The following is a 13,650-nucleotide window of genomic DNA, read 5'->3' as shown; positions in this document are numbered from 1 at the left end:
AGAGCGTTTAAGCAACTGAGTCTCGAAGTCATGTCGAGGGATCCATTTATGACATCCTCCTGAGTAGGCTGACAAGATAATCAGCTACAAAATATGCTGCATTTGTGAGCTCAATGTATATAACATCAACGCGATAAATTTATAGCTGTATAATCTGGTAAAGCATTTACCTTTAAAAATAGAATACTCATATGTTCGTCAAATATACAATAATTAAAAATAACAAAGGATTTATTGATCACAATAATTTTCATCACAGAAGCGTATGCTGTCCCTTTGTTCCTTCGTTCAGGTTGTCCTCGTTGGCTTTCCGTTTTGCTTTGTCTCGTTCATGTTGCATTGTCGGCATCTGTGGTGTAACGCCTTACATCGGACATGGTCTTCGTCATTTTTTCTTTTTCGATTCTGCATACATCAGTTGTAAGTTTTTTTTTCTATGTTTCAGACATCAACCAGACGTGCTGAACCAATTAGACGTGAACGGCCCAAATCTGCATTTTAGACCGTTAAATGGCGTCTCCTACACGAGACTTGAATGATTAATGTATATGCAAAATGAATATATACATAGATTTTTCGGTCACGTAGTCATCGTGATTCTACTCTATCCCATCCAATATATTCATTTATAAATTTTGCAGCATTTGCTTAGTAATGGCAACATTGACGCGTATTTTCGTCGTTCATTATACCGAATCAACAAGCGCTTAGTCAAGACAGTCACATCGATCAATTATTCTGCCGGTTCGGCAAACGGTCAATCGATCAATTAACTTTGTCAGTCAATCGAACAACTCAGTCAGTCAGACAAATCGCTAGTAATTCTCCATCGGATCAGCTCTGAGATCTGACAACAACGAACTGAACGTGCCTAGGCGTTCAGTTTGTCGATGTTTCACATGTATGCGTCCAGCACAGGTCCTCACTGTAGTCGTGGCATTCTCTAGATCTAAATGTATGGTTGCAGGCAGCACATGAGATTATATACGACATTCTTTTCTGCTTTGTATTACTATACGTACTATATATTTATGTAAACTCTGAAAAGCTTGGCACTTGGATTTTGATGTTCGTTACAAAGGGTCGGTAGCATATATATTGTTAATTAGTTCACGCCTAGCTTCTTATATGATAACGAGTAAGTTGCAGCGGCTGCCCATGATAAGATGAAGCTGAATCCTCGATGCTCATTAACCACTTGAACAAAATAGAAATTCGTACAAGAATCACATAAGATATTTGTTATCATGATCAAAATATTGTGTCCTTACTGCTATTGCTGTTACAATGCTGTGCTGCCTGCCTTCATCGGTTTTCTATTATATATCAGCCCAGAGCCGAAATCCGCTTAACAGTTTTCTCGTTGGTATGTATACATCTTTAAAAATGTCCATCTCAAATAGTTTGCTGCCTGAGATGATCGTTTTCTTGGATTAGTCGACGATTTTCTGCTTGTAGCTTTGAGATCTCCTGCTGGAAGACAGTGATCTTAGCAATATCTTCCTCTGTTGCCTGCACCTCCATAGGTTGATCGCTTTCTTCAGCCTTCTTAACGGCTTTTAATTCCTCTTCGAGCTCATCGATTCGCGCTTCAAGTAACAGGTATTCGTGCACGAGCTCCGGTTTGCTCATCGCGTGAAGTCGCTCCGAGGCCACGGAGTCATATTCGGCGCTAAATTGCGCCTGCAAATACTCCTCGTCATCCTCATATGATGAGGATTGGTAGTCTTCGCCGTAAGAATCCATCTGTATATGTAATGACACCAAGAGAAATCAGAAACTATGACTGTGGTTCGAATAAAGAGATTCGATCAAGGAAGTAATGACCTAACGTTCATACAATTTCTGCCCATATAGGCTAACACTTACGTAAGCGCACGTAAGGACAAGCAAGTAATAATCCTATATCTGTAATCTATGTATGCTACGCCGGCTACCAAATTGCTCCGACCATAATGCACAATTTCTCTCGTACAGCTAGCACCATATGAATATTAAAAATTAAGTAAATTAAGAATTACTTTTTAAAAGTTTAATTCACATTTTATTCAATTCAACAATACTATAATGAGTACATTAGTGGTAATTTACTTGTTCACAAAATTTTCTAAACTTCAACGTACGTCTAGTCTCTATCTGCGGCTTACCAACATACTGCAAAATGAATCGAATTTATCCTGCAACTTTGACAATGCATATACGTTTTTTATCTCTTTTGTTCAATTTTAGTAATTTGACAATCGTACAAATCGCTGCTGTGTTTTCCAGAAACGTCTGTTTTGCGCCTTCTATAGTATAATTATGGTAAATTTTTCCATACTTTAGTTTTCTTTCAGTTATTTAGCTTTTAGTGCTTCCGATAAACTTCCCACATTTACCCTTTATCTTTGCACCACACATGTACCTTTGTGGAACATGCTTGTTTCGGTGACTGAAAACTGCGTGTAGGTAGCCTTTGACCACTCGAAATACCATCAGCAATGGCAGTATCACAGCAGCATTCGAGCAACACCAAACACCTTTTGTAAACTTGTAGATCCTGTTTAGTTGATTGGAGCACCATCGTCATCGTTATCGAAGCAGAAGCCAAGCAGACGATGGCAGCAGTGACGCGCACGCAGCCTGTTGAAGTCAACCAGCTTCCGTTTGCGTTGCAAACCCCACCGCAGCAGATGTACCGATTGTTAGTAGTGCGCATGCAACCACAACGGTGGTCACCAAACCAGTCAAGCGGGCTTGGCGCCGATTCACGCATCATTCCCACATATCTTAATACATTCCCGTGTTTTCCCGTGTGTCACGACAAACAAGCGACCGCCTGATCCAGTTGAATATGCTGTTAGCCATATGTACGTATCAACATATCAGCTTAGATCTACCTAACTGAATGTCTATTACATAGACACGCGCCAATAAACAGGACACGTAACCAAAAGGGACACTACACGGATTGGTTATATGCCATCGATGTACTGATTATCTAAGCTTTCTAAACAGTATATGAGGCCAGGGGGTTACAGTGAGCAACAATATGGGATGGACACTGACTCAAATGCAGTCACAAGATCTTTAAAGAGATTCCATAGCACGAAAATACAGCGTATTTTCGTATGTTTACAATTGACCGCGTGCCAACCTAAGCGGTTAAAGAATTCGATTCCTACTCACTTCCACTCGAATTCTGTTCAGCTGATTAGAAATTCTGTACACATTTGAGAGCATGCTGAAGTTCGCACTGGGTCTGCTTAGTCTTTGTCATAGATCATCCTGTGCACTTTGTCGGCCTTCCACTAACAACCTGGTGCTTTTAGCTGTCGTATACTATACTAGTTATCAACACTTCCTCGAGCCATCCCTTTCCTAAGTCTCTTACCCTTACCCCTTCTAAACGCACATGGGATGTTACCCTTCTAATTTGTCTTCCATCCCACTCATGGTTCTACGATTTGACACAATGTGCAGTCTTTCTGCTCACAATCGTCCTTACTCCGTTATTATGGTATAAAGCTCTATTGATCGTTATTTACGTGCCTAATTTTTATTTAGTAGCTACTATAGGTAGTAGCACAGTTATTACCCTCCTTTGGTAGTTCTCGCTTTCCTTTCTTGCATCCACCTTATCGACTTTCCCCTTTATTGTTTTCGCTCCACAATGACACGCAATAGAGAAATAGAAATCAACCGTTATCTGTCTTTCGGAAGTATTTTTACCTAATCTATATTAATACAACAAAAAAGGGCGTTGAACGAGTGTGCGTTATTAAAAGTTATACGGCCTACGGCCAATGTTTGTGCTAACTTACCGAGTTAAAGCTGTCACCTCTCCGACGGTGATGGCGATGTTGTCGGGGCTGCGTTAGTTGTTTCTCGTCCAGTTCGGCCTTGTGCTCCTCCATGAGGAACTGAGTCGTGTTGTAAGGCGCGACTGGTTGACCCAGTGACTGTCGTCGAACGGCTGCGCGCCGTCGACGGGCCTCCTCGCGGCGTTCCGCCCACGAGCTGGCTGATGAGTTTGACCTAAACAACGACATCAACAAGGATACCAAACAAAAACAACAACAGTGGTATGATTATAGCAGCGTTATCACGTGTTCAAGTAGCTTGGAATATGGTCACATTTTCTTATACCTAGCTCTCACTACTGCTTAAGTCAATAATAAACAAAGGCTGCTGTAAAACAAAAGGACTAGAAAATTCAAAATAATATCCAGAACATAAGAAAATAAATAAAAAATATTTTTATAATTTTCTAAGGGCCCTGCGATAGTTCCTGCAATGTGGAGAGCTATAACTTGCAGCACTGCTTCTAATTATAACGCTGAGAAGTCAATTAAGACTTCTCCGCATTATGATTGCAAAAATACAATGGATAGGTTTACCCTAAATGTACTGTTATTCCTTCTAAAATACATTTGGAATCTCTACATATAGTTTATTCCATTATTGAAGTTGGTAGGATGGTCGTTCGTCGAAGACAACGGAAACATCAATGCTTTAGAGACTGATCTATGCACAAGCCAGCTCGCACTGACATCGACAGTGATGTATTGATTACAGAGGTCTCTCTACTAAGACTTTGAAATTTAAAAAATTGACGATAAAGCACTGCATGCACGAGATTTGAATTCACTTTAATTAAGCAGACGCCTCCATTTTGATCACTTAGCGCATGCATAAGTTGATTGGATTTAGTCTTCAGCTAAGTTAATCTACCAGACTTATAAAAATAAAGGCAACCCTTAAGGGTCCCAGCATGACTGGACACGATTGTACCATCACTGCAACAAAATTAGAGCACTCAGTAATGGAAATCAGCTGAACGGATCAGCTGATAGTAAGCAAAGAACAGCTGATTTGAATAACTTCAACTAACGTCATGCACTATGGAGACTAAACTGTACATCAGTAGTATTATGTACCTTTTGAAAAAGTTAACTCTCTTCCGTCGTCGAAAAAACTTTTTCTTGCCATTAAGAATGGATTCTCGGTGTTCTATTAGAACTCCGCTTCCGCTTTGAACGTCGGCTTCCGGTACAGCAACAGCCATTTTTAAACCATCGTGTGGCGCGCTCTCTGCCTGCATCGGACTGTCGCCCTCCATGTCGCAAATGAAGCCCGTCGAGTTCCCGAAGTTCTCCAAATCGTTGCACTGTTGCTAAACCGGTAACAATTAGCAATGCTTGCTAATGGTCAAGTAACTGTAGTTCGTAACAGGGCACACATAGGGCTGGCCCTGACCTCCAGTTTGAGTTTGCTTCTGCTGCTTGTTGCTAAGCCTAGTATCCGTCCCACTCGAGTCGAACACGGACCCCAGAGACACCAACATCCAAACATCTAACAAACGAATGCGCACTTCTCTCTCCTGGCTAGTGCTTTTACCCGGGGCCGCGTCACCAACAGCAGCGCCACCTATAATTTAGGTCCCAAGGGTGGAAATTTACCTCATTTACGCTCGACATTCACACTGTATAACATCGCTGCTTTCGACAAATATTCATACGGAGACCATTTTAATGGATCTTAAGCTTATTCTAAGCTTAAGTGTCAAAAACTGATTAAAAATAATCCGTCCAAAAACAGGTTACAAGCAAGCAGGTAAAATACAACGTTTATCATATGACCATGCATAGATCACGCAAAAAATCATGTTTATTCTGTTCATTTGTGTTGAATTTGTTAAATAAGATCAAAATTTTGTATATAAAATATATAGAATATACTTAATAAGCAGATTTAGACTAATTTGATGTCGACGCATGTCATCAACCCGTCTACTTGCCATCGAATAAAAGCTTACTGATAACCTTATTCCGACATCGAAAATATTCTGCGTAAGGCGCGCAACAAGAGACTACGCCCGTTTGGTGATTTTCGTCGTTGATTGTTATAGTCGTGTTTGTATCTCAGTACGTGGATAACTGTCAAGGCTCCACCTCAAACAATTCAACGTGTTGCTGCCACCCGTGCATCCGGAAAGTCATAACAGTTCGGGTTGAAGCTTGTTCCATTTTTCCCGCAGGGTGATCGTTCAGTCGGCAGCAACTCCTGACACGTAGCGTGCACATGGTCTAATTTTCGATGAAGTATGGCATTTTTAATCAACTGTGATTTAGAAAATCTTCAGATCAGCTCTGAGTACAATTAGCCGGAGGGGATTTGTGGTAAAATTCAGATTCTATTGAACATTATTGGCTCCAGGTCAGTCGTATATAGTGTCAGATTACTAACAAAGCGAAAGGGTCGCAGAACATACGCATGCCATTTCCGTTAGTTGGCACGCGAAAAGTTTGGCCTTTACGGACGAGCGCGCGAGAAAGGCGGCCGTATTTGAATAAATTGATATGGAGCGTATTATTCTCTCTGTGTTTCCCTACGAAGAGGTTTGCGCCGCCGAAGGGCAGCGCCATTCACGAGAAGATTCATTATAGCCATCATAGCAGATATTACAGTTGGTTCACATTAGTTGATCAACTCAGGAGTTGAATTATGTCTCAATGTGTCTTATACTGATAGACCCAACGATAATCTATTTCTAAACTAAATGTGTGATCTAGTACATTTCACCATGCTCTTTATATTGTTTGTTGTAATATTAAATACTTGTATATACCACGTACAGCTGTTTTTCGATTTCCAATCCACTTTGTTTCTATATTATATTTAAGCTAATGAATACTTCATAAGAAATAATTAGGGTCCTAGATCGAAATGTTATCGGCTAGTATTATCTAATTAGCACCGATTGCGGAATGAAATTTGTTGATGAAATATTAATAAACGAATACCTTGAATTGATGTTGACTTCCTACAGAAATCTATCTAAGAAGCATATATTTTTTTTATAAATAATAATACTGTTTATATAATTAATAAATCAATAATAGGCAATGTATATAACCATTGCGCAGAGACTTACAACGAAATTCTATTTTACGTCGCCGTTTCTCTCTTATATTCTATACTATTAATATTGTGTTAGGTATAAACGGGACAGTTCCACCTTTCGTTGTAAATACACGCGTCTATTTGTTGTCGTTCGTTTTTCATAAAAAAGAAAAAACACTTTACCAATCCACTAATTGCAACACTAACGAGGGTCGTCGGGGGAGCGACCGGAGATGCACGGTCGACTTTATTTTAGATCTATCTGAATCTAAACGTTATGGGTTCTTTATCATCGTGTCTGTGTATACACGAAGCTGTTTGCACATCTGTTTGTGCCTCTGGGCGGTAAAACCATGGTAGGAAAAACACTAAAAACAGCCGTAGGATCCAGTGCTAGGCTCAGCCGTAGCAATTAGCTTCGTTCGAGCTAATATATAACTAGGCCACCTAGTACCTCGCAGGTATGTAATACATATTAACACATTAAGTTCTGTTCGGCAGATTGCAGAAAGATATGTAGGGTCTGATCTTGACAAATCTTTATTGTTTAACGTGTTTATGCATCCGTGGCGGGTCATCGAAGCTCTCTGATCAGTCCGTTGCTTAAATAGAATTAGATAATAGTTGCTTTTGCTCTATTTATCGTCGGTTAATGTTATAGCACGCAGCTAGGATTTATAAATACCGAGAGGAAAAGAGGCCAACGGCTAATGTTATTATAACACGAACCTAGGATATATAAATACCGAGAGGAAAAGAGGCCAACGAAAACGGAAAGTTTTGACTTATCTAGAAGCTTCTTATCTGTATAATAAAAAATAAAGCATAATAATTTTGCTGACCTGGGCATACAATAGCCAAGTCGCTCCTCGACGTAATCGTATCAAAGGGCTCACTGCTGTTGCACTTGATTCCCTTTCCGAATCGGGTGTTCAAGTCGACGAGCAGACGACGGCAACGAGAGAAAGGGGACGGTGGTCGTTTCCGGCAGTCAACGGTCTTTCTCATCAAAACAAAATACATATCGCCTAAAAATAAAACTACGACAATGTGTTTTCAAGTTTACCAGGCAATTACGTTATCCACTGCGCTCTCACGGGGGCAAGGCGGCTGAAACTTGGCAAAGTTTTGAGTTGCAGTTCGTGTAGCCGTTCCTGAGGTATTCTCATGGTACGCTTAACAAGGAAAGCGCGCACGCTGATGCACTTTTAACGTGATCAAACTTCGCGCAGGTGATGCCGGCCTCAGGTAGGACAGTGTCCTCACTTCTCGTTCTTCGGAATGAACGAACTTGAAATGATTAAGCCCTCTTATAGTTTGCATTCATGCTGGTGTGCTGGTAACATTGCGCATGGTACGCTTCTTCTGAACATGGTAGGTTTTATAAACATAATGTGTGTACAGTTACTTTCGCTTTGGTAAAATACATTCCTAGAAAGTGCCGGAGGCGGGCACCTGATAACCGATTATTCAATGGCAGACACGACAGCCGTGAGCTTTGTTGTAATTACACGAGCGGGACTTGGTACTCATAGTCCAATAATATACGGGGCATTGAACTAAAATAGACCGAGACAAAATCAAACCTCCCGTGAGTTTTCTGAAATGAGGAGAAATAGTTATTTCGTCTTAAAGTATTCAGAACAAACGTAAAAATACCGCGCTTTCAGATCCGAAAAATAATATTAAAATTGCAATCGACATGTTTGTATTCATCCATGATCAGGTTATCCCAACTGAAATTAAATCTAAATTAACGAAAATTGACAGAGACCTTGATTGAACACAGGGGAAGCGGGAGAGTGATAAGAAGAACGACCTGACAATTAACTAAATTGAACAATTGTACAAACGACCTGATAATTAATTAAATTGAACAATTGTACAAACGACCTGATAATTAATTAAATTGAACAATTGTACAAAAGTGCGTTCTTAAATTATCGGTGGCTTACGGCTTGTAGAGTTTATTAAAATGCAACATTGCAAACCTAATATAAAAAAAAGATAGTTTGATGCTATCGGGCTTTGTTGCAACATATTATTAGCCTCTAGAGAGATTCGATCCGAAAACACAGATACAAAAAGAGACATCTATTTTGAAAAATACGGGTACTTTATAGTGATGATATATATTACACGGAATAATAATTTCCGGCCAGGACTCATGACACTTGGTGTTAGGTTGTTAGTTTTTAATGTTTCACAATAATAATATTTGTGCGTGATAGCAGACAATTTCCTTATTGAAACGTTGATTGAAAAACACGTATTAGTCAGGTTTTCGTTGGCTTTAATTTGAATTTCAGAGATGGCTAAGCCTAGAAAAGCAAAGCAGTGCTTGCCCCAGGCAGGAGGGGGAGGAGGCCAAAGTAAACGAAGACCGGCCTCATCTTCGCAGCTGCTCGAAGATTCGCACGATCGGATAGAAAAAGGTTTGAAAAAGACAGAACAATCCTCCTACAAGAACAGGGTTGTTACCTGCCTCGCACTGCTCTGTGGGGCTCTCAACTCCTACAACGGTTACACGCTGTTTGAGAACGATCGTTATTTTAGCCATCTGTCAAATTTGGAAAGGGAGATGACGTTCCGTACTGAAATGGGTCTCTACTATTCATACTACAAGACAGTTGTAAATGCTCCAAACTTGCCTACGGGCATAGCAAAACTTGTGGTTAACAACGTGACTGAATATCCGTCAAATATCAACACACTAAAACGTTTCAATCTGTATCCTGAGCTCGTTATCGGGCTTGGGTATAGGATATTTAGCAAGCTCGCCGCATATCTTGGGGTCCAAACAAAAAACTGTTGGATGATCGATCGCAAAGAGCTCCCAGCGGTGGAAAGTTGCACCGGTCTTGGTGATTTAGCTATTTACTATGTCGTATCGGTGTATGCGTGGAATGCAGTAACCGGCATCGCTCTCGTCGGCTTGGCATATGTGGTAAGTGGGTCAGTGCTGGGTGCCATCCTCACTTCAGTTGTGTACTTTTGCAATTACAACGAGTCCACCCGTATTCAGTGGACTCCACCACTGCGTGAAAGTTTCGCATATCCATTTCTGCTCTTTCATATGTTTCAAACGACGCGTTTATTACGTGCTCCTGTCGGGTTGCTGCCAAGCGTAGCTTACGTTGTCACAACAACCTGTTCTCTATTGTTCTGGCAGTTCTCACAGTTCGCCTTACTTACGGAAATTTGCTCACTTTTTGCCGTGTACAGCATTCACAGCCGAATTCACTGGAGTCAACTGCAATATATCGCGGCCATGCATTTTTGTTCGGTGTTCATAGCCTATATTATGCTCTTCACGAATGATATGCTCCTTACGTCAATGTACACGGCAACTGTGACTGCTACAATCATAGTCGTCAATGCTCGTCTACTGAACACGTTTAAAAAGCCTGTGCTAAAGACACTACTTCAATTGCTTTTGTTAGCGGTAATTGCTGTCGGCATCAAACTTTTCCTCTGGTTCGTGCTTCGGGTGACGGACGATAGCCATATCTGGAATATTTTACTGGCAAAACTGACCGACTACAGAGACTTTCACACAATGCTATACACGTGTGCGCCGGAATTCGATTTTCTCAAGGTCGATTATTTCAAATCTCTCTGGCCGACCCTTCTTGTGCCATTAGCAGTAGCCCTAACCTTAGTTTGCACTCAGGTATTTCGACGGCAGCAGTTGCCACCTGAACTCCTTTTAAACCTCTACCAATGTCTGGCATTCTTGGCAATGGCTTTCATGGTTATGAGACTCAAAATGTTCTTGACTCCTCACCTTTGTATACTTGCATCACTGGCAGTACCCCCTCGATTTCTTTCAAATAAATTCCCACTTCGGTCGGTCGTCGTGGCAGCTCTTGTGGGCATCATCGTTTTGCCTGGCTGGAACAGACTGGTAAGCATCCACTCGCATAAGGGCGAATATTCTAACCCAAACCTTGAAGAGCTGCTTATTTTCATTGACGATTATGCCGAACCTACAGATAGCTTTGCAGGTCCAATGCCGTTGATGGCAAACATTTTGTTGTCTACGGGTCGCCCCATCGTCAATCACCCGCATTATGAAGATTCTAGGCTTCGAGCAAAGACGGAACGAATTTATACGCTATTATCTCGCAAGACGCTACGTGAAGTGTACGACCATCTCAAGAAATTAAAGGTTTGCTATATTGTATTGAGTCGGGCGTGGTGCCATGGAAAGATGCGAACAGGGTGTGCACTCGTCGACATATGGGACGAACTCGATCCGCTGAACAAGTTTAAGCCGCAAGTGTGCGACCGACTAGCGAGCGACGACACAGAAGGACTTTTTCAAATTATTTTCCATAACGAAGAATACACAATGCTAAGACTAAAGTAAATAACTACTAGCACATATATATATGGACCGTCTCTATGCAAACACACCTGTAATGATCGGTAAAGCGCTCAACGACTTCCCAAGACTACCAGATTCCAGCCGCTGCTCTGCCAATTGCATATTTTTCTTAAAAGAACTGATAGCAGGTAGATCGAAATAACGGTATAAGACCGGGAATTTAACAGCTCGCATAAAACACATGGTGATGCAATGACCTGACATGTTACGAAAATGTGCCCCTTCTAAAGTCTGTGTTTTCACTTGTTATGATAATAAAATCACAGTATTTTTTTACCTCACACACCTGAATAATCTAATGGCGAACAGTTATACGCGCGTATTCGAAACACGAACCAGAAGTGTTGTAAAAATCGTGGAAGTCCAACACACTTTATCTTCTTGCAGCTAGTGAAATTGAAATTTTCTTGTATGTTCTCAATTCAGTACGAGTCAGTAACGGAATAACGTACGTTATTTGTATAGTTATTATATATAATTACAAATTAATAGCAAAAACGAAAAGCCAGCACTTGAGACGGAATTATGAATTACTAATTATTATCATAAACCTGTACGTTTTGCCGATAACCATTTGAAGTTGTGATATTTGGTCAACGTGGAAATTTTGTACTCAACTTAGTTTGTGTTATATATGTAATACTATGTTCATACACATAATAGTCATCAAATGCCAAATACATTGTATCATAAACGAGGTTGCTGATAAGGCGACATTTGTTAGAAAACTATCAAAGTGGGATCATTTATGTGCGCTAGGGATACGCGCGTTGGCAAAGCTATATGCACATTACTTCTCCATTAGGTAAAGACATTCTCGATTGCAGTAGTTATTTTTTGTTAGATTTTAGCAGTCGTTTCGTCTGTTCGTCAGACGTAACGACGTACTGTTTTATTTCTAAACTCTTACGGTACTTTATTGTTGCGTCGAAGTGGGGAATATAATAAGGTACGGGCTTCTTATTGTCCAGTCCGATGCTGTTTAGGTAAGATCATCTTATTTTTTTTTAGGTTGTCAGTCGCTAAAAAAAGTTTAGAGCGTAGTGGAAGTGTCCGCGGGATTTTAGTACCCTTGGAATAAAAAAACTGAAGTGCGTCTCCTTGCGTGTTGTCACTTTATCGTCAAACCCGACCTGGCGGTTTAATTCTCACCACACATGGAAAGCGAATATCAACGCGCTTCCTTTTGCCCGTGTTTGAATTACATTCCGGAATAGTTTCTATGTCACCAATCGCTATAGGAATATGTTAAGTGATTAGGGAAATTGATTGGGGCAACTTCCCCATGTAATCGCCCAACTGGCCTAAGAACAAACAGGGATTCGAACAGACTGTTTCTTAGATGATGTGGCAAGTTGGATCATCCCGTTTAAGCCAATGATTGTTCGAGTCCAACGCTCTCGTTTCGGTCCACAAAAAGGCTTGCAACATGTAGCTTGTTTGTAACACAGAGCCATCGCTACACGTTCCATCGTCATTTTTAAAAAAAAAAAGAAAAGACGAACGACAGCGTCGCCTAACGAGCCGCACCATTTATTGTAACTGAAGTGGTTACTCCACACTCAATCTTGGGTTCGCTAAAACACAACTGGAAGTTAATTTTAGTAGGATGTTTGTCTTACATTTGACTATTATGTAAACGATAGTTATGAATCTTAATTGTGGAGTCAACTGTATTCTATAAGGCTAAAGATGTGGCTCCTGTTTCAGATCGAGTCGATAGGCCGAATCGGCGAGCATTAGCTCATGTTGAAATGGTTGGATTAGCGGTATCCACCCTGCTCCGTAGTGCAGTGCTTTGTTTCTCCATCTTTTCTAGCCTCACTTCATCTGCGAGTTACTCAATTTCAATTTGAATTTTTTTCTATCAATCGCCGCCCGCAATGCTCCTTGCAGCGACGAAAAGCGTCATCATATCCAGTGCAATATTTTTTGGCACTTTATTCGGTTCCGCATTTTAGTAGTAGGTTTTAACAAAAATATTAAACGCAGTTCGACGTGTAGCTTTCCATTATAATAAAACGCACCTCTGCTGTCTTTATCGCCTTTTAGAGTGCTAGCCCCTGGTTGTTTACAAACACAGAGGAGAAGGACGAAATCCTCCGGACATCATCAGCGCACCCTATAGATTTTTCAACTGGCACTTTCTAAATACACGGATAGTCAACAAGTGTCTGTCTATTATGAAAACCTAATGTCCGTTCAGTAGTAAAAGACAGTCCCTCTTGCCTTTGAAAAACAGTTTCTAACCCAAATAGCGCATTTTATTTCATATAAAATGGCTGCTCTCTTTTGTTCCCCTTAATATCTAGTCAATTCAGTGGTGATAGATAGATAGAGATTTCAGTGGTGATAGATAGATAGAGATATATATA

At 40.6% G+C, this 13,650-nt stretch overlaps 2 protein-coding genes across 9 annotated transcripts in view; one reads left to right on the top strand and one right to left on the bottom strand.

Moving 5' to 3' along the window:
* Window positions 1-194: 194 nt before the first annotated feature.
* On the bottom strand, window positions 195-7,866 carry LOC111254504 (protein HEXIM1-like). 6 transcript variants are annotated; one of them, XM_022815408.2, is made up of 4 exons: window positions 7,728-7,866; window positions 4,920-5,409; window positions 3,804-4,017; window positions 195-1,746 (listed from the first exon to the last, which is right to left on the bottom strand). In XM_022815408.2, exons 2-4 carry the CDS (start codon window positions 5,099-5,101, stop codon window positions 1,396-1,398), a joined length of 747 nt encoding a protein of 248 aa, XP_022671143.1. In that variant the 5' UTR covers window positions 5,102-5,409; window positions 7,728-7,866; the 3' UTR covers window positions 195-1,395. The 6 variants fall into 6 exon arrangements, with proteins under 6 accessions (XP_022671143.1, XP_086830966.1, XP_086830965.1 ...); XM_086974840.1 differs by lacking the exon at window positions 4,920-5,409 and having other exon boundaries at window positions 7,728-7,863; XM_086974839.1 differs by lacking the exons at window positions 4,920-5,409; window positions 7,728-7,866 and adding an exon at window positions 4,426-4,608.
* A 14-nt stretch (window positions 7,867-7,880) lies between these two features.
* The window catches only part of LOC111254500 (protein C-mannosyl-transferase DPY19L1), a 10,975-nt gene continuing 5,205 nt past the window's right edge, over window positions 7,881-13,650 (top strand). The window contains exons 1-2 of one of the 3 annotated variants that reach the window (XM_022815403.2): window positions 7,881-8,133; window positions 9,195-12,373. In XM_022815403.2, coding sequence (XP_022671138.1) covers window positions 8,121-8,133; window positions 9,195-11,257 — 2,076 coding nt within the window. In that variant the 5' untranslated portion in view covers window positions 7,881-8,120 and the 3' untranslated portion in view covers window positions 11,258-12,373. Of the gene's footprint in view, window positions 8,260-9,194; window positions 12,374-13,650 lie in introns of those variants that run through there. The other 2 variants (XM_022815404.2, XM_086974831.1) reach the window with 2 other exon arrangements.

The sequence above is a fragment of the Varroa destructor genome, unplaced genomic scaffold (assembly GCF_002443255.2).
Source record: "Varroa destructor unplaced genomic scaffold, Vdes_3.0 BEIS01000007.1, whole genome shotgun sequence".
NCBI classification, from domain to species: Eukaryota; Metazoa; Arthropoda; class Arachnida; order Mesostigmata; family Varroidae; genus Varroa; species Varroa destructor.
This window is presented reverse-complemented; position numbering and strand designations above follow the sequence as displayed.